The sequence below is a fragment of the Lactuca sativa genome, chromosome 7 (genome assembly GCF_002870075.4).
Source record: "Lactuca sativa cultivar Salinas chromosome 7, Lsat_Salinas_v11, whole genome shotgun sequence".
In the NCBI taxonomy this organism is placed as follows: domain Eukaryota; kingdom Viridiplantae; phylum Streptophyta; class Magnoliopsida; order Asterales; family Asteraceae; genus Lactuca; species Lactuca sativa.
In genome coordinates, this window is record NC_056629.2 from 178,708,978 (window position 1) to 178,730,743 (window position 21,766).

Genomic DNA, 21,766 nt, shown 5'->3' on the forward strand with positions numbered 1-21,766 from the left:
AACCATCCAGCAGCGAGCCTCCCGTCCGAAGAGTTTCCTTCGCCTCGCCACCTATCAGACGCATGTCACCCTCGCGCAGCCTCGGGTCCGAGCCTTCGGGCTATATATATAGGGTGCGAGGGTTTCCGGATTTTTTCACTTTTTCACCCCAAATTTTACCCTCTTTCACCTTTTCAACTCCATTAACCTTATATACAACCCTTAAAGCCCCGGTATCAAGACTCGAGCCCGAAGTAAGCCGTGAAGCCCCGAAATTCTCAAGAATTCATCCTCTCTCCTGTCAAAACTCTGCCCGATTTGAGCCGGTTTCTCGACAAATAAACTCCTTTTCGTGAAACGAAACCCTGTCCGAATTACCACCTATCAAGTGAGTTCATACCCCCGTATTTTCATAATTTCTACTGTTTTAAGGGGGGAAATACAAGTATAACACAACAACTTTGTGTTATAAATAAATGATTTCAAATCACGATAAAAGGATTTTAAAGCATCAAAAATACTTCAAATTTTGAACTCTCTTATAAACTTATATTTTTCCCAAATATACATATTTGTATATATAATTTAATATAAATAAGATTTAAAAGGCTTAGGACTAATAATTCATTCTAGGTCCTTTTCCTTGTTTGGATGTGGACTTATAGTACCGGTTATTTGTCCGAAGGTCGTTCAAATTTTACTTATATATAAAATTGTCTATGTATATAAAATTAAAAGTTATTTCATCAGTTTAATCACCCTTCGTAACATGTTGAGCAAAGGATTACATGCAAAAATAGTTATTTACCAATTCATAAAGTACATATAAATTATAATAGGTATAATTTATAATACATAGAGCAATAATTCATATGAATGCATTGTTTTACATGCAACAAGGGTTTTAATTCAAAACAAATCAAGGGTTTACACTTATCAAATACATGTTCGGGATACTAAGTCAAGAACATACTGTCAATCATTAATTTCAGAATGATTGGGTTTTCATAATTAATATACATATAACGTTTGTATGCTTTTTATGAGACATTCAATTCAGGTTGTTTAGATTCAGTTTAGACAACCAAGGTAAAGCCCTGACATTATAACCAAAATCTCCAGTCCGGGGATCGAAACAAGTTGTGTGTAGATCTATATCGGGATTGACAACCCCGCACTCAGGCTGCTAGCTACAGTCAGGCATGCACACCAATGAGTGGCAATTGTTATCAACAGTTTAAGCGCTCATCAAGCGTTTGTTTCAGGCGTTCATGTCTTAGTATGGTTATAATAACTCATTGAAAAGATATTAACAACACGTTAGTGTATAAACAACTAAACGTAAGTAGATCTTCAAAGTACCAGTTTACAAAATGCAAAGTACAATGCTATACTATAGTTTTCAATAACAGCTGGTGAAGCCAGGCACACTCTCAAATACAAGTTTTACAAATACAATGGTTTACAAATAAGACGGTTTTATGGGAATAAAACTACTTTTCACATACCACAGAAAATATGGGATTTTCTAGAAGTGTTTTCATATTCAAAATACAAATACACCCATTCAAACATAAAGACTTATGTACTCACTCAACTTATTGTTGATACTCTCTTTTCAAATTACTTGTACTCCCCGAGCTTTTTGAGAAGATGGAGCCAGTAGGAGTCTTATCTTCTTCTTTTTGTATAACTATTTTGGTTTCAATATACAATGATTGAACACATGTAAATATTATAATTTTAAATACAATGGTTGTTTGTGCTTTGATTACTATGATACATGTGTTGTGATACTACAAATGATGTCCTGCACCCCCGGACGTTTCCGCCGTCTGGTTTGGGGGTGTGACATTTGGAAGCACTGAAATCGATTAGAATCGACTGTATAGTAATAGCATGCTTAGGACTCAGCGAGTTGTTCTTCAACTCGGCGAGTTGTTCTTCAACTCGGCGAGTTGTTCTTCAGACTCGACGAGTTGTTCATCCGACTCAGCGAGTCACAGACTAGACGTGTTCATATGTTGAAGGAGAACTCGACGAGTTATTCATACAACTCGGCGAGTCGGATGAAGTTAAACTCGATGTTAGCATCGAAGAAGAACTCGTCGAGTCTTTGCCAAACTTAACGAGTAGAAGCGGGTAGAGAACTAGAATGGATAATAGGGACTCGGCGAGTTGACAACCCAACTCGGCGAGTCCGGTCAACTGAAAGTTGACTTTGACCAGGGAGTTGACTTTGACCAGGGGTAAAATAGTCATTTTACCATGTGGGCATTTATCAGTACCCGACCTAGTGTTTTTGGAATTTGTAGTCGGACAGTTCCGGAGCAGCAGTCAGCCAGTGTTAGAGTTAGCATCTCAGCAGCCAGCGTTATGAGGTGAGTTTTCCTTCCTGTAGGAATGGGTCTATGACCACAATGTCGGCCCGTTTAGTTAGCAGTAGTTCCGGACCTCGGTCCGAATGTCCGATGCAGTAGTTAGATTGCTTGATGTCTTTGTGATTCAAGCATGTTTTGTGTTATGTGTTCCGGACTTCGGTCCGATGCAGTATGCAATATATGTGCTTATGCTAGTTGATATGTTTATGCTATGCTATGTTATGCTCAGTCAGTTTCCGGACTTCGGTCCGATGCAGGGGACAAGGTCCCAGTCAGTTCCGGATTTCGGTCCGATTAAGTTAGTTCCGGACTTCGGTCCGATGCAGTTTCTGGACTACGGTCCGATGTAGAGGGCAAGGCCCTGGTTAGTTCCGAACTTCAGTCCAATGCAGTTTCCAGACTTCTGTCCAATGCAGTGGGCAAGGCCCAATAGTTGTTTATTATGTGTTATTGTATGGTATGTGGTAGTTTGGGGGTGCTCACTAAGCTTCGTGCTTACAGTTTCAGTTTTGGTTTCAGGTACTTCCGCTAGCAAAGGGAAGAGCTCCGGATGATGGCATCGCACACACCACAACTTCAGTTTATCCTGGCAGTTTATTTTGGATATTGTTATGATTGATACAACTTTGTTTTGACACAATTACTATGAAATTTGAGTTACTCATTCCATGGTTTTTATTATGTATGATACTCGATGATTTGATTTTTAGAAATATTAAAACAAAAATTTTTGGGTCGTTCCACAGATGGCTTCATTTTCCCTTCTTTCAATTCTTTAAGGTAATTTTGGCAAATTCTTCTCTAATTCCCTTTCTCGCCATAATGAAAGCAACTGGCCTCCTTTGGATCACTAACAATAGGAACATCAAAATTAGGCTTTGCCTTTGACCCACTGTCAGATGCTCTTGCATGGGCCTTGCCCTTCAAGTTCGATTGCGATGAAGCCTTCCTCTTCTTTCCTCTGCTTTGACCAATGACTAGGACAAGAGTACTTGTCACAGAAGGGAGATGATTTTTCTTCATCCCTAATTCAGTAGTTAGCAACAAGTTGTTGTGTTGGGTCAATGTTATCTCAGTTTTGTTAAAATGATAAGTCAATATGAACTGATCATAAGTATGATGCAAAGAGTTAAGGAGAATGTAAATGGTTAACTCTTGGTCAAACGACACATTGAGCTTTTCCAAATGCTCCACGTATCTATGCATTTTTTGCACATGAGTGTGGATAGAGTCTCCTTTAGTCAACTTCCGTGCCATGAGAGACTTGACTACTTCATAGCATTCTTGTCTCGCTTTCTTGTGAAACTTTCAACAAGATCAAGGCACATTTCGTATGGCCAGTAGGCCTCGTAGAACTTTTGGAGCTCATGTGACATGGTAGCAACCAAGATGCTATTGGATTAGGTGTCTAAGCCCATAACTATTTTTGTATGTACTTGACTCGATTCTGAGCATGGTCCTTTTGGGTTGCCTTCACCATAGCAACTGATAGGATGAACTAAGGAGAAAGAGGATTAATTATGATTTATTAAAATATTATATAAATAATATATTAAAAGAGAAATCATATTGTTTAATTAATATTAGTCAAGAATTAATAAGAATTAATTTTGTGGCTAAAAGACACTAATTAAATAAAGGGGACTAGAACTGTCAATTGTGTGATAGTTAAATATTAGGCTAATGAACTCCATAGAAGTTGGAGTGGAAGAAATCTATGGGAACCCATTAGAATTTGTCCAAGGCCTTTAAGAAGGGAGTCCATGGGTTGTTTAGGGCCTAAGCAATCAGATTAGGGTTTCCTGGTTGAAAACCCTTATAGCCTAAGTATAAAAGGAACCCTTGGCAAGCCAAAAACGCGCCTAACCTTCTAAGAGAAACCCTAGGACGTTTTTGGTGCCTCTACCTTCTCTCCTTGTTCATCTTGTTGCATATGGTGTTTGTGAATCCATTAGAGGTGCAACATTTGAGGCACTAGGCTTTCAGAAGTCAATTAAAGGAAGGATTCATATTGTTATTGCAACATAACAATCAAGGTAAGATCTAAACCCTTTTATTATAATAATATCGATTTCTATATGCTAGATCTAGGGTTTATGATCTTTGGATGATTATTGCATGTTCATTACACAAACTAGATCCAAAGCTTTAGGGTTTGCATGTAAACCATAGGATTGATGTAGTGCTAAAAACCCATCAGATGCATGCAACCTTAATGGCAACTTCATGATGCTTGTTTAACGCGACAATCTCTTTAGGAGTGGAAGTTGATTCATCCATTTCAACAAGAGGCTTCTTGAGAACATATTTTCTTTTCTCGTGTTGAAGAGTCATCTTCATATTTCTCATCCATTCCGTATAGTTTGGACCAATGAGATTCTCTTTTGACAAAATCGACAAGAGAGTGAAGTTTGACTTTTGAGTGGAGCTTTGAGCAGCAGGAGCATCACCGTTTTCATACATCTATTAAAAGAGATATAGTTTTAGTTAGTTTATATAAATTCTTAATATTTTAACCCAGTTTAATATTCAAGGCAAGGATCTAAAATACAATTCACAATTAAGAAGAGGGATGTCCTAATCTAATTTCAAATTTATCAAGGCAGGTAAAACGATTTGACAATTTCAATATTACGAAATTCCTTTATCATTTGAGATTCATTGAATCATAGCAATAACATGTTTAATCTTGGATTATGATCTTCAATTTGTGACTGGGATACCAAGGATCACAAAGAAGATGTGAATAACCATGCAAACCTGCTCGACAACCTCGATGTCATTTATCATCGCAAATCGATATGCCGATAAACCACACACACTCCATCAATAACGATAATTTTTTATCTATGCCATAATCTCAACTTTATAATCCCAAATTAGTGTATTGGTTAGCCACGCACACTCCACTAACAACTCATAAAGAACGATGTGTGTTTTCATGGATTAGCGTACATTTCATATTTTTTTCCTAAAGTAACTAGAGTGGGATTTTAAAAGGTTCTATTACTTTATATCATTATAATTTTAATAAGATTATGTCCTATCGAACCTGTTTGGCTAACGACCTTTACCACATAGGACAACGATGGGTGAAAAGGAGATCCATTTAATGGTCATTTTCTATACCGTTTTCTTATACCTACTTATAGCATGGTTTTGTGAATGAGGCCTAATATTATTTCGACTGGATTTTCTTATACATATAGTAATTAAACTTTTAATAACATATATAAGGTGTATTTTAAAACTTTTCAAAATATAAGGATTAAATATTAATTATCAACTTAAACATTTAATTAACTAATCAACTTGAATCTCTCTCTCTCTCTCTCTCTCTCTCTCTCTGTTTTTGATAAAAACCAAAAAACATATTCATAGATTCAAGAACACCAAAGAACATATTCATAGATTCAAGAAAAGTTAAGAACATCTATCGCCACCACCACCATTCTGCCAAATCAGATTACACAAAAATTTGTTGAAGACACACACATGCACGAAATCAAATGAATACACATATACACATGAAATCGGATGTACAAACACATACACACAAGAAATCATATGAACACACACACAATCAGATCAGATTTCGACTCCCTTCTCAGATCTACGTCGTGGTTGGAAGACTCACATACAAATCGATTTATGAAATGAACAGATAAACACAAATGGATTTCCAAAAATGAAAACCACATACATACATACAGTGAAATCAATGAAATCTAGGTGAAATCAGACATAAAAGCGGCCAATTCCGATTTTCGGTGTATGTGTTTGCCTTGGATATGATGATGAAATTAGGGCTGATTCCGACCACGAGATTTCAGACATAGAAGAGTCGAGTACAGTGCAACAACAATTGCAAGAGATTTTCCGCCGACAAGCTTGATAAGCTTGATTAGAATTCGTGATCCACTTCGAACAGAGCAAGAAGCTTTCTCCTCCATTATCTAGTGTTTGTAGGTAAAGGTGGAAGTCAATCTGAGTGGATCTGCATGTAAGAGGAAAGAGGGCGAAGTCGATCGGTGGGCAGATGGTAGATCCGACATAGATATGGCAACATAATGTTGGTTCGCTTTATATTGGGATGGAGAAGATGTAGCCTAGAAATTGATTTCTTCCAAAATATGAAGGTTATTATTGGGTTTGAGTTGCAGGGAGGAAGAAGGTATTCTTAATCGTATCTCCTTTGCTTCGAATAATCAAACTGTAACCTGTACCGCTCATTTCCTCCCTATTGTTCCTAGCGATTTGGATGCATCTAAGGTCAAAGTTGTTATGTGATTATAGCTAAACTCGTTCCTCTTTCTATTAAATCCCAAATCGCAGGTCCTTCTTAAGAAAAGAAACACACCATCGACACTGATAGATAGATAGATAGATAGATAGATAGATAGATAGATAGATAGAGAAAGAGTGTGTGTGTGTGTGGTATTTTGTTTTTCTAATTGTTGTAAAAAAATGAAAAAACTAAATTAAAATGGTAAATTTGCCATTTTAAATGTCAAATAACTTTGGATCAAATTCACAACAAATGAAACATTTTGATGACTGCTGCACTTCCAAAACATTTTTTTACCAAACATCCAATTTTTAACATAACACAAGAACCAAACTTACAATTTTGTCAATGATTTAATATGAAAGTTTCAATAAAATCCAATTTGAAAACCACATGTTTAATTGTCAGTTTATATTATTACTTTTGTTAATAAATAGTAATCTAACAATAACAATAAGATACACATATAAGAAAAAGTAATATGTATCACGTATTGTTACCTTTATTTAGGGTTGTCAATTTTTGACACGACCCGCGACACGACACGGCATAAATGGGTTTGGGTGGAGTTTTTCAACCCGCCAACCCGTTTATTAAACGAGTCGTATATGAGTTTCTCAAAAAATAAACGAGTTGGCCCGCCAACCCTTTTATATTCTTAATAAAAAAATTATTTTATTTTTAAATGTATTTATGTATTAAGCATTAATATTTAATAAGTATTATATAATATATACCATTGATTCATAGACAATTTGATTGTTTTGACTTATTGACTCGTGGTGGATGGTCTAAGATCGTAAGTAGTAACCTATAAGGCTAAGTCTGTAACATGTTTCTATGAATGTTTTTAATTTTTATTTGGATATTTAAAACTTAAATGTCTAAAATTCGGATCCACGAACCCAAATCTGACCCACGAACCCGCCAACCTGTGAACACGTATAAATAAATGGGTTTGCGGGTCATATATGAGTTTATGTTCCAAACCCGCCAACTCGTGACCTGTATATTTAAATGGGTCGTGTTTGGGTTGGCATATTTTGACCCGCCAACCCGAACACGACACGATTGCCAGACCTACCTTTATTCATTTGTATGTCATGCTTATTTTATTTGAATCACAACAAATCAAACATTTTGACGGACTGCTGTACTTCCAAAACATTTTTTTACCAAACATCCAATTATTTTTGGCTTAACACAAAGACCAAACTTACAATTTTGTCAATGATTTAATATGAAAGTTTCAATAAAACCCAATTTCAAAACCACATGTTTAATTGTCATTGTTATATTATTACTTTTGTTAATAAATAGTAATCTAACAATAACAATAAGATACACATATAAGAAAAAGTAATATGTATCACCTATTGTTACCTTTATTCATTTGACAGCTTATTTTATTTGAATAATAATGCTGAAAAAAAAAGCAAAAGGGGTAATTTGAAACATTTATCTAAATAACGCGCATGTAAACAAAAGCTTTGAAAAGTAATCAAATTATTTGAAAATAATGGGAAGTTTCCTTTCCACGACGTTGACCTCGTCGTCTTCCTCCTATGTGATTTACTGTGAACTCCATGGACGCTCTATAAATACCCTCTCAGAACTTTCACTCTTCAGACATCTTCTCTAAATCCTCTTGTTTTCCGATTTACTAAATCCAAATCATCATCTAATTCACAGAAATGGCAAAGGTACACACTTGATTACTCGTTCAATTCAACTCTGTTTTGAATACTTTTCGAATACTCGATCTCAATTTGTGTAATTGATTGGTTTTGCAGCAAAAGATTGTGGTGAAGGTCACAATGAACACTGAAAAGAAAGCTCGTAAGGCTCTTCAAATCGCCGTTAGTCTCTCTGGTAAGATCATGCCCCTTCACAATTTCTTTTACTACTTCTTTCACATTCTCAAGTTCATATATATCAAGTATCCCAATTTTCAAACGATTGTAGTTTTCCAGAGAAATCGCTAGTTTCACTTTTACGACTTAAATGTTAACGTCAATTGAAATTGATTGAATTGCTTGACTAAATCATGATCTGAAAATTTAACAGGTGTGGAATCAGCTTCTTTCGTCGGATCAGATAAAGACCAGATAGCGGTGACCGGAGAAGGAATTGACTCAGTTGAACTGACAACCTTGCTAAGGAAAGGTGTCGGATACACAGAACTAGTGAGTGTTGGTCCGGTGGAGGAGAAGAAACCAGACGCCGCAAAGGAAACAAATCCCACGGTGGCGTCACTAAATTTTAATCCGTACCAATACTACTACGGCAACTTTGGGATGCCTTACTATGCATATGCATAAGAGATTTGAGATATTATTAAAAATGGAACAGAGTGGAAGAACTTAGTTTAATATTGCTGCATAATTAACTTAAATTTTCTATTGGGGAATTTTGCATTGTATAGAATAAGAGCCCCTTGATGTAATATTGTGTTTGTAATATTTAATTTCTCACCTAATTTTGGTCGACGTTATATAAATTAGTTTATTAAGCATCTTATTTCAAAAAAAAAAAAAAAAAAAGTCTTGTCGATTACGTATATCATCGGTCCTTTGAACGTTCAAGGTAAAACCTCTTGATCTTCAAATTACAAGATGTTCATTATTATAAAATACACTAACCATTACTCCATGGTATAAAAAATGTTCAGATTGATGACAAGGAACCACATCATAGTAGATAAACTGAGTCGATGTTAAAAACATATCACCATATAACAAAGATCTAAAATTGGTTACAATCACATCAGGTTTAGAATATGCATATCTTGTTTTACACTCTGCTTCATGTAGGGTAGAATTCTCCAATGCCAGCTACCAAAGAAGTTCCCATTTAATGGATGGCTGTTTCTTCAATATTTTAGGCTCGAAGAATAGAAATTCATCTTCAATTTAAGCCATGTTTGATCGAGAGTTCAAGACCTTCGAGACCTTTACTTAAAATCAAATAATCATTTGTCAATTCATATAGGTCTAAAAGTCAAAGATTCAACAACATGAGCAGAATACAAAGATGACATATCACTAAGATAACACATGACATTATAAATGCTGAAATTAATTATCTCGCTAGCAATGTTAAAAATGATGTAGAAGTGAACTCATCTAAATCAATCACATAAAATAGGTGGAAAAGACTAATTGATTAACTTTAACAAAGACATCGTCTAACATACCCCTACACTAATAAATGGAGGGTTTTTTTTTTTTTTTTTTTTTTTTTTTTTTTTTTTTTTTTGTAACTTGTCACACTCTTATATAATTTGTTAAATGTCATTTTATGGTTATTTTGAATTTTTTTATTCCACATGTCATTTTATGGTTTTTTCAATTTTATTAATTCATATAGTATTTAAATGCAATAATAAATACATATTAATTTTCTTATTGAACTTTTCTTTTTATTTCAAAATTACTAAATTAAAGCTTCATTAATTTCCTTTATTTATTTATCTAAGTTATTTTTTTTAATTTAGAGAAAAAACACTTTAATTTTTATAATTCAATATTTTCTCATTTTTCTTATAAATTTAAACTTCTCAAATGTTTATAATTTTATATTTAGTTTTTTTTTTAAATAAACACATGTAATACATGAGTCTCATATCTAGTCTAGTATTAATAAAAGGGTAGTCCACTATGCTATGTGTCGTATTTTTGGAGCTTATGCCACGTGTCACTTTTCTAGAGCTCCTCTCCTTTGTTTTCCCACTCAATCTTTTCCAATCCATTCCTCAAATCCAAAATCTGCTAAATTTTTAATTGGATTTTAAAAATCCAAATTAATATATGTATATTTATTGAGGATATTACGGGATTCAGTTTAAATTCCCAATTGAGGAGATTAGGGATTCAATTTAATTAAGCTTTTAAATCCAAATCTCTGAACTCTCGGCACCATCTACTGTGACGATTAACTGATCGACATATTTCACCACAAATCAAAGCCATGTCGATTTATTCTCGATAAGGTCTACATGACTACACCGAGAATCAATGGAAATTTATTTATTGTATGAAACTGATGATTCATGATCCCAGAAGATTGAAGATAGGAAAAGTGTAACAAAAATGAAAATGGGCATATTTTGGATTTGCTATTCAATTGGACTCCTATTTGATTTATGTTTTTAACTACTGACTCTTTCCTTCCTCTATATCGATTTAATTTTTATGTGTCGATGCCATATATAGAAAATAATGAAAGGAGCCTAGTAAAATTGCATTTGATTAGTCCATTGACAAGTATTAGATAAATGATTGTTTTCTGATTTGTACCTAGATAATTCCTTTCCTCCATCTCATTTTATTCAATAATACTCTTTCATTCAACCAACTAATTTTATATGGTTTAAATATAAATATTATTTATATTTTTTTTGGAAACGACAAATATTTTATTAAAGAAAGGAACCCTCCCCTAGCAAGGAACTAGAAGAGGGACCAAATCAAGAAAAACATACAAGTGCAAAATTACAAGACATAAAATGGAGATTTCAACCATTCCTCCCAACTACATATACCCTTATTACTCCTATGTTTTACCTAATAGAAGGTCATAGCCTTAATACATTCCGAACCATTATGGACAGAAATACCCTCCATGTGGAATAATCTTTTGTTCCTGAATCGCCATAAGTTCCAGAGCATGCCATATCACAACGAATCATTTCCGTTTCTTTTTATTCCCTCCCCATTTGCTAGCAAAGTGTATCAGGTCTCTGATGGTTTTTATAGACTCATGTTCACTTGTAATACCACACCATCTTCAAATGCAGCTCCTAATCCTGTTAGCAAACGGACAGTTGATCAACACGTGATCAGCACATTCAGAACTTCCAATGCATGAGCTGCATAATGTTGAGTTGACCGAAATACCCCTCCTTTCCAAGGCAGTAGCAGTTGGTATACGATGTTGTACCGCTCTCCATACAAGACATATCACCTTAATCAGTACAATTTTACTCCATAAAATCACAGGGGTAACTAGGGTAATGATTTTCAGCTTGTCAACAAGCTGTCGAATGGAAGCCACAGAGAACCTACCATCCGATGATAGTTTACATCTCCAATGGTCCATTCCCGAATTTAATTGAACGTTAGAAAATTAGATCGTTTACTTCAGAATCAAGCCCTTGAATAGCAGGCCTAGCTTTCCACCTCCAGTTTTGATTCAAGCCGCCGACCCTATCCGCAACAGTGCACCTTTTCTTAGATTCCAATTCAAATAAGTTGGGGTATTTTGATTTTAGGCTGCCAGAACCAAGCCAATGGTCATACCAAAATAGGGTATTGTTCCCTGACATAATTCTAATATTAAAGATATCATGGATCTCAATTCCAAGCTCACACAAAACCTTTTTGGTGCTGGCAATATTATTCCATACACCACAGTACCTTTGTGAAGATAAGAAATCAATCGGTTTATTCGCCAAATTATGTATATCGAATATTACTTTAGCCCACAAAGAATGTGTTTCATTGTTCAGCCGCCACCACCATTTCACGAGCAGACCAATGTTTAAAGCTTGTATGGATCCGACACCAAGTCCCCCATCTTCTTTAGCTGCCAGGACCTTGTCCCAGGAAACCCAGTGAATTTTCTTCCTATCTTCACAACCTCCCCATAGGAAGGTACGTCTAATCTTTTCCAATTCTTCTATTACACCCATAGGAGCTCGGAATAAGGATAAATAGTAGGTAGGCAGATTACCTAGAACCGATTTGATTAAGGTGAGCCTACCACCAAACGATAACGAGTTAGCCTTCCATAAGGAAAGCTTAGACTGAAATTTCTTAATTATAGGCTTCCAGTATTTTTTAAAATTCATATTGGCACCAACCGGCACTCCGAGATAATCAAATGGAAGATCCCCTGAAACGCACCCGAGGAGATTAGCCCAGTTCGATGTTTCAGTCGGGTCAACTCCAATTCTGAATACTTTCGATTTATGAAAGTTAACTTTTAGTCCCGAAGCGATGTGGAAACATCTAAGAATGCGTGCCGGGTTCTTTAGGTTTGATCTTGACCATTCCCCAATAAACAGAGCGTCATCCGCATAGAAGAGGTGGGACAGGATTGGACCATTACCCGGGATTTGAACACCATTGAAGATCCCTTTGTCACAAGCCGACCTGAGAGCTACACTCAAACCTTCCATAGCGATAATGAACAGGTAAGGAGAAAGAGGATCACCTTGATCTTCAAATTGATGGAGATGGAGGTGAAACGTGTTGCATGAGAAGAGGTTCAAGAAGGTACAATCAATATTCAGTTGATATATATATATATATATATATATATATATATATATATATATATATATATATATATATATTTCTATTTTCTTTAATTTTATCCATTTTCCTAACTTTTTAGGAACTCTCAAGTTTACCAATAAAGGAGTTAATTCACAAGAATGGCGGTCCTTCTAGCCGTAATCTTTTTGTCCTATGGGACCTCCTTTACACATGAAAATTGTAAGATTTCTTGATGTTTTTGTATATATCTATCAAAATTACAAGATATTATTATTTCTTTATATGATTTATTTTAAACTTTATAGATTAACAAGGGAAACAAAAGTATCATGGATATTGAAAATTTTGTTAGAACAATTTTCCTTGGACGCAGGGCCGTTCCAAACATATTTTGGGCCCAGGGCGAGAGAAAAAAATGGGCCCCTAAAATACATAAATGTCATCAAGTTTTTTATAATAACTCAATAATTGAAAGAAAATTACTTGTGTTATCTTCTAAATATAACCATTTCCATAAAAAATTTGGGCCCTTTTGAAAGATGGGCCCTGGACGGTCGCCCCTATCGCCCACCCTCTGGGACGGGCCTGCTTGGACGCTTAAGATATATATGCAATGCAAACATGGCGGTCACATATACTTCTCGGGTTAGTATATAAATATTCGGTCTCTATTTAAAAAAATGAAACTTTATGAGTTACAATTGACGGAGATGGTGAAATTTTTGAATGATGCCTACAGTTTCTGATCACGAGATATGTTTCATAGTGAAATTCTTATAAAATGACGTTTAAAGGTATGAGTTTTCAAAAAAAATCTTGAATGTACTATGTATCAACTGCATAATTGAGTTCAAAAAGAGTAAGGCTTTAATCCAAAGTTGGTTGCTTTTTTGGCTTTAATCCAATGTTGTAAAAAAGTATTTTATTTTTGGGTTGAATCCAAAAATAGAACCTATTTCGAGGTAACAAACTTGAAAATTTTAAAGAAAGTGTAAAATTTGAGTTTAACCCAAAGTTAGTTGCTATTTTTGAATTTAATACATATTTATTTATAGATTTTTCAAATTTCAATCAAATTTGAGTTCAATAAAAAATTGGAATAAATGCGTACATTAAACAATCTAGAATCATCCCTTAACAATGTACTTTTTTTGACGCCTCTATTGTTCCAGAGGAGAAATTTTCAGCTTTGGTAGTAACATCTAATAACCTGCTATCCGTAAGAATTTTTGCTACATGTACAGATGACACCCCTCTATCGTCTTCCCATTGCCAAAAATATAAAGTGGCCTTTATGCATGTATCCTCATTTATGTCATTGTGCTCATTAGTATCGTAATTACGCAAGTGGCCTCTCTTTGCATTTCATCTTTTTTTAGAAAATGACATTTATTCTTTATGTAGGTGTCATGAACAATTTGATTAGTTGTACTCCTTTTTTTTAGTAAATGACATGTTATTGGCATATGTTCATTTGTTCAAAAAACATTATTAGGTCATGATGTATGGTTACGCGTTTAAGGGATGCCACATCATCCCAATAACTTATTCACTACATGTTTACTACCATGGTGGTGTTTACTAGTGAATAACCAGTGAACAAAGAGAGAGAAAGAGAAAAGCAAGAGAGAGATAGAGAGAAGTCTGCGCAAATGAAATTCTATTGGTCGTAAGGAGGCGTAATCGGCATCAATCCACACCACATTTACTGTGAGGGGGGTGGTGTTCACGCATCAAAATGCATGCCACCTCAGCCTTGACGCACAAAAATGAGTCCCATATCCCTTGGCCTTAGGGACAAAGAAGGATTATAGGTTGGTGATTTTTGGGAAAAACTCTGCGGATCAAAGAATCATATGAAATATATGTAAAAAAAGACATAAAGTCTGAACATTTAATAAAGATGGCTAGGTAGGTTGGAATTCACCAACAGGCGATCATATAGGAAAAAAAACTAATATAGATGGATATATAAAGGATTTTCATTTCCTTCTCAATATATAAGCTATATGAAAGAGATTTTAATTACACTTGCCACATTTCCGTTTTCCAACTATATAAATTTTCCATTTAATGTAAACTCACTATTTAATATTTTCTTAATCACCTTCGTGTATTATCATATATGTTTGTTTTGTTTTTTTTCAACCTTCGCGGATTATCATATATGTTTGTTTTTTTTTTTTTTTTTTTTCAATCTACTATGTTGACGTCATTATCTTTTCTCTATTAGTTATCTTTGATCCGTTAGTTATCTAGTTACTTTAGCCGGCATATTTATCTTTTCCTAGCTTATCTAGGTTTTCTTTTGTTGAGTATAAATACTTTTGGGCTGTTTATTTTCAGTTGATGAATAAGAAAACACAGATTACAATTTTCTGTCAAATTTGTCATGGTATCAGAGCAGGTTTGGAAGATCTGATTAGATTCGATGACTGGAGGTGGAGAAAAGCCCAGTTCCTCAAGTGAGAAGACCGTGATGGATATTTATCACCATACTTCCTCACCACGGCTGATCACCCCAGACAGAATTTTGTTGGAGAGAGTTTGCTTCGGGACGGAAACTATAGCGATTGGCAATGTGAGATGACTAATGCGCTGCTTGCCAAGAACAAAATTGGCTTCGTCGATGGTAGCCTACCCATGCCTAAAGAAGACTTAGCAGACCTGATGAACTGGAAAAGGTGTAACGCTATGGTGAGAGGATGGTTAATCAGTGCAATGGAAAAGGAGATCAAAGGTAGTGTCAAATATTCCATAACAGCCCGTGACATATGGATGGATCTTGCAGAAAGATTTGGAAAAGAAAACACACCACGAGCTTATGAACTTAGAAGAAAGGTCACAACAATACGTCAAGATGATCTGACTGTTTCTGCCTACTACATGAAATTAAGAAGTATATGGGATGAAGTTCAATCTATAAGCACCACACCGACCTGTACATGCGATGGATGTTCCTGTGATGTTGCAAAGGAGTTTTTGAAGATACGTGAGAATGAGAGACTATATGACTTCTTGATGGGTTTAAAGGAGGAATACAATGTGGTCAAAACACAAATATTGAGTACTGATCCTCTACCTAGCCTAGGTGTCGCATACCACCTGGTAAGTCAAGATGAGCAACAACGACAGGTTGCAATGGCTCATTCTTCCGGCAACGACACAACAACTTTTCAAGTTTCCGGAAAACCCAACAATAAAGCATTTGGCAAGGGAAAATCTCAGTCGTCGAACAACAGTAAAAGAAAAAACGATGACCGTTGGTGTACACACTGTCAAAAGTCCGGACACACGATGGAGGGTTGTTTTGAACTTGTTGGTTACCCGGAGTGGTGGACACCGAAGGGAACTAAACCTCAAAATAACAAAGCTAAGGTATCCCCACGTGCTGTTGCAACAACTGCTGGTGAGAAACATATGCCAAACATAACGAAAGAAGACTATGATAAGTTACTCAAGCTTTTGCATGCCACACAAGTCAACGAAACTGCCCGTGCCACTGCCAACATGACTGGTAAGAATTCTAATCTGGTTGTACCTTGGATCATTGACTCGGGTGCTAGTGATCACGTTACCCACCATGAAAATTGGTTGAAGAACGTGAAAATTAATCCTAACCATACTTCTGTAACTATTCCAAATGGAGAATCTGTGGCTGTGAAGAAACTAGGAAACATTCACCTATCTGATGAGTTTAAATTAAGAGATATGTTGGGTGTAGCAGGTTTTAAATGTAATCTGGTATCTGTGAGCAAAATCACTAAGGACTTAAACTGTTTTTTGACCTTTTTCCCGGATAAATGCTATGTACAGGACTTAGTCTCGAAGAACCTGATTGGGACGGGTAGAGAGAAAGATGGACTGTACTATTTGGAGCCATTTCAGGGTAAAGAGGTGGCCATGTCAGTTTGGATTAAACATGAAGTTTGGCATAAAAGATTAGGACATGCATCTGATGCAGTCATCAAGAAAATACCACAGATAGGAAGTATAGGAGGTTCTAGTTATGAATTTTGTGATTCTTGTATTCGTGCCAAACAGAACAGATTACCTTTTCCTCTTAGCTTTGCAAAAACTACTAGTTGCTTTGATTTAATTCATGTTGACATTTGGGGTCGTTATCATCATGCTTCTTTTAGTGGTGCACATTACTTCTTATCCATTGTTGATGATTATAGCCGTGGTGTCTGGGTGTACCTCATGAAAAACAAGTCTGAAACACCATACTACTTGACTATGTTTTACAACATGGTTGAGACTCAATTTGAAAAACATATAAAGAGGATTCGAACAGACAATGGGCCAGAGTTCCAATCTAGATTAATGCTAGAATTTTATAAAGTTCATGGAATCCTTCTTGAGACCTCTTGCCCACACACCCCTCAACAGAACGGGATTGTTGAAAGGAAACATCGACATTTGTTAGAAATAGCTAGAGCTCTCCGGTTTCAAGCCTCTCTTCCAATTGAATTTTGGGGGGAATGTGTGCAAACAACTGCATACATTATAAATAAATTACCCACCCCGGTTCTAGAAAATAAGACCCCTCATGAAATTCTATTGGGAAAGAAACCAACATATGATCATTTTAGAGTGTTTGGTTGCTTGGCATATGCTCACAACAAAACTGCCAAAACCGACAAGTTTAGTGAAAGAGGGAGAGCATGAATCTTTCTTGGATACCCCAATGGACAAAAAGGATACAAATTGTATGATTTAAAGACCCTCAAGATTCAAGTCACCCGTGATGTAACCTTTATCGAAAATGTCTTTCCTTTTGATGACAATTATAAAGGATATAAAAATATTGACGATAATACTTTTGCTGAATGTATGAATAATGCAGAGAATTTTATCAAGAATTACAGTCCTACAACTGTGATTGAACCTACTATAGAGGCTATTGAAAACGAGACAAAAAAGGGGGATGCAAATGGAAACAATAACAGTGAAGAACAAATCAACGAAACTGTTAATAACTCTCCTGATGACTCTACTGTGTCCTATCATGAGCCTAACACAAGCTTACCTACGGAAACTCCTCGACAGAGTACCCGGGTCAGAACAAAATCAAAGCACCTGGATGGTTTTATCACCGACTTACCTCCTTCAATTGATCCCTCGGCTACTATTTCCAACTCAGATACAGCAAGACCATATCCCATATCTCAATATGTCACGTATAACAAGTTTTCTAAGCCCCATCGTATCTTTCTTGCAGCTATTACCTCTACTATTGAACCGAAAACCTTCTTGCAAGCGTCTAAAGAACCAAATTGGCAAGAGGCGATGAAAAGGGAAATTGCAGCCTTAAAATCCAATGGTACTTGGATTCTAACTACCCTACCTCCAGGAAAGAAAACAATTGAATCAAAATGGGTTTATAAGATCAAGTTCAAGCCAAATGGAGAAGTCGAAAGGTATAAAGCCCGCCTTGTTGCAAAAGGGTACACACAAATCGAAGGAGTTGATTTTCATGAAACGTTTGCACCAGTTGCAAAAACGGTTACTGTTCGTTGTGCTCTTGCTGTTGCTGCTAAAAAACATTGGGAGGTACATCAACTTGATGTAAATAATGCCTTCTTACATGGGGACTTGGAGGAAGAAGTGTACACAAAAGTGCCTCAAGGGTTTCTCAAATCAAAGGAAGATCGTGTCTGCAAACTTCAAAAATCGATTTATGGGCTGAAGCAAGCTTCCAGAAACTGATACCAGAAGTTTACTAAAGCTCTTATTGATGATAACTTTCAGCAATCGAAAGCTGACCATTCTATGTTTATTTACAAGACCAAAACGACACATGTTGTTGCTCTCATTTATGTTGATGATGTGCTTCTTATGGGAAACGACAATTGCAAAATCAAAGAGGTTAAAGATCATCTCCATAAACAATTTAGTATCAAGGATTTGGGCCCACTCAAATATTTTTTGGGTATTGAGGTAGCTAGATCATCTAAAGGGTTTGTTATAAGTCAAAGGAAATACACTCTTGACATTCTTGAAGATTGTCATATTCAAGGGTGTCGTCCCAGTGCTTTCCCTATGGAGCAGAATCTCAAACTAGAAAAGGAAGATGCTAGTCCTGAGGTAGATGCTTCAACATATCGTCGCCTTGTTGGTAGACTTTTGTATCTCACCGTGACTCGCCCTGATATTTCTCTTAGTGTTAATCAATTAAGTCAGTTCTTGAGTAAACCAAGACAATCTCATATGGATGCTGCTTTTAGAGTTCTTCGTTACTTAAAGTCTACCCCAGGTCAAGGTTTATTTTTGCCGGATGAAGGCAATTTAGACCTAATAGCTTATTGTGATGCAAGTTGGTTGAGTTGTCAATCAACAAGACGTTCTTGTACAGGCTACTTCATTACCATTGGTGGTTCACCTGTCTCCTGGAGGACGAAAAAGCAGAGTGTTGTTGCTAGATCTTCAGCAGAAGCCGAATACCGAGCTATGGCAAGTACGGTATGTGAAGTGTTATGGTTGAGGTGGTTACTTTGTGATCTTGGTGCTGCCCAAAAGGGAGCTACTCCGTTAATGTGTGACAATGAAGCTGCTCGTCATATTGCTCCTAATCCTGTCTATCACGAACGCACAAAGCATGTAGAGATGGATTGTTACTTTGTTCGTGAGCGAGTATCCAGTGGAGAAATACAAACTTTAGCTATTCAGTCTGAGCATCAGCCCGCAGACATTTTTACCAAAGCTCTTGGTGCGGATCGCTTTCAATATCTCCGAGGCAAGTTGGGTGTTCGTGATATTCACAGTCCAACTTGAGAGGGAGTGTAGACGTCATTATCTTTTCTCTATTAGTTATCTTTGATCCGTTAGTTATCTAGTTACTTTAGCTGGCATATTTATCTTTTCCTAGCTTATCTAGGTTTTCTTTTGTTGAGTATAAATACTTTTGGGCTGTTTATTTTCAGTTGATGAATAAGAAAACACAGATTACAATTTTCTGTCAAATTTGTCAAAATTTAATATTTTATTATATAACATGATGATTTTATTTACGTTGAACGTAAAAAATTATATGTTATGAAACCATCCAATATTGTATATATTTTGAAAAATAATTTCACATATTTATTTAAAACAATGATAACTTTATCTTAATAAGAAAACATAAGACTCTTAATTAATACTTTTTTAAAAATAATTGATTGATAATTATAAATTTACTATAAAAATTTATTTATTTTTATAACCATCAATAAATAATAATAGCATTGGGATACATATATAAGAAAAAGCTCTGTGTATCACCTTTTGTTACCTTTCTTCATTTGTATGTCAGGCTTATTTTATGTGAACAATAATGATGTAAAAAAAAAAGCAAAAGGGGCCATTTGAAATTTTATGTAAATAAAACTCATGCAAACAAAAGCTTTGAAAAGTAATTGAATTATTTGTAACTAGTGGGAAGTTTCCTTCCCACGGCGTTGACCTCGTCGTCTTCCTCCTTTGTGATTTACTGTGAAGTGTGAACTCAATCGACGCTCTATAAATACCATCTAACAACTTTCACTCTTCAGACATCTTCTCTAAGTCCTCTTATTTTCCTATTTACAAGATCCAAATCATCATCTAATTCACAGAAATGGCAAAGGTATATACCTAATTACTCGTTCAATTCAACTCTGTTTTGAATACTCGATCTCAATTTGTGTAATTGATTGGTTTTGCAGCAAAAGATTGTGGTGAAGGTCACAATGAACACCGAAAAGAAAGCTCGTAAGGCTCTTCAAATCGCCGTTAGTCTCTTCGGTAAGATCATGTTTCATGATTTTCCCCTTCACAATTTCTTTTACTACTTCTTTCACATTCTCAAGTTCATATATATCAAGTGTCCCAATTTTCAAACGATTGTAGTTTTCCAGAGAAATTGCTAGTTTCACTTTTACGACTTAAATGTTAACCTCAATGGGAGTTGATTGAATTACTTGACTAAATCATGATCTGAAAATTGAACAGGTGTGGAATCAGCTTCTTTCGTCGGTTCAGATAAAGACCAGATAGCTGTGACCGGAGAAGGAATTGACCCAGTTGAACTGACGACCTTGCTAAGGAAAGGTGTCGGATACACAGAGCTGCTGAGTGTTGGTCCGGTGGAAGAGAAGAAACCAGCCGCCGCAACGGTGGCGTCACTAAATTTTAATCCGTACCAATACTACTACGGCAACTATGGGATGCCTTACTATGCATATGCATATGAGATTTGAGATATTATTAAAAATGGAACAGAGTAGAAGAAATTAGTTTTATATTGCTGCATCATTAGCATAAATTTTCTATGGGGTAATTTTGCATTGTATAGAATAAGAGCCCCTTGATGTAGTATCGTGTTTGTAATATATGGGAAACCTAATTTCGGTCGACGTTATATAAATTAGTTTATTAAGCATCTTATTTCAAATATATATTATATATAAAAAGTCTTCCAGAATCGTTTTGTTTTTTTTTCTTTTCAACCTATTATAATTCTAAAATAGAAAATATCTGGCATTCGATATTGCACAAAAAAAAAAGGATGTATGCTATTGCTATAAAACGAAGTACAGTTTTAGAACTTACTCCATAACTATATACATATAGGAATCCTATACAAATGCATTGTGGAATTTAAAGCTTGTAATATTTTGACTTCTCTCTTCGCATGTTCAAAGTTCAAACAACAATTAGAAGGATCATCTGTCACAGTCATAGAATAAAAAATTATAGAAGATAATTAAGTTCGTAGTTGATGCCATCTTCTAAAGATCAATGTTTTGCTCCTTGTGTGGCCTCTGTAAAAAAAAATTGCAAGTAATACTTATTCCACACCAAATACAGCTTAT

The 21,766-nt window shown here is 35.5% G+C and overlaps 2 protein-coding genes across 2 annotated transcripts; both read left to right on the forward strand.

The window, feature by feature from the left end:
- The first annotated feature begins 8,212 nt into the window (after window positions 1-8,212).
- LOC122194435 (heavy metal-associated isoprenylated plant protein 47-like) lies at window positions 8,213-9,163 on the forward strand. Its single transcript, XM_023910291.3, has 3 exons — window positions 8,213-8,351; window positions 8,442-8,520; window positions 8,716-9,163. Exons 1-3 carry the CDS (start codon window positions 8,343-8,345, stop codon window positions 8,967-8,969), a joined length of 342 nt encoding a protein of 113 aa, XP_023766059.2. The 5' UTR covers window positions 8,213-8,342; the 3' UTR covers window positions 8,970-9,163.
- Window positions 9,164-20,446: 11,283 nt separating this feature from the next.
- Window positions 20,447-21,375, forward strand: LOC111914586 (disease resistance protein RGA5). The gene is made up of 3 exons (XM_023910297.2): window positions 20,447-20,538; window positions 20,618-20,696; window positions 20,904-21,375. Exons 1-3 carry the CDS (start codon window positions 20,530-20,532, stop codon window positions 21,149-21,151), a joined length of 336 nt encoding a protein of 111 aa, XP_023766065.1. The 5' UTR covers window positions 20,447-20,529; the 3' UTR covers window positions 21,152-21,375.
- The last annotated feature ends 391 nt before the right edge of the window (window positions 21,376-21,766 follow it).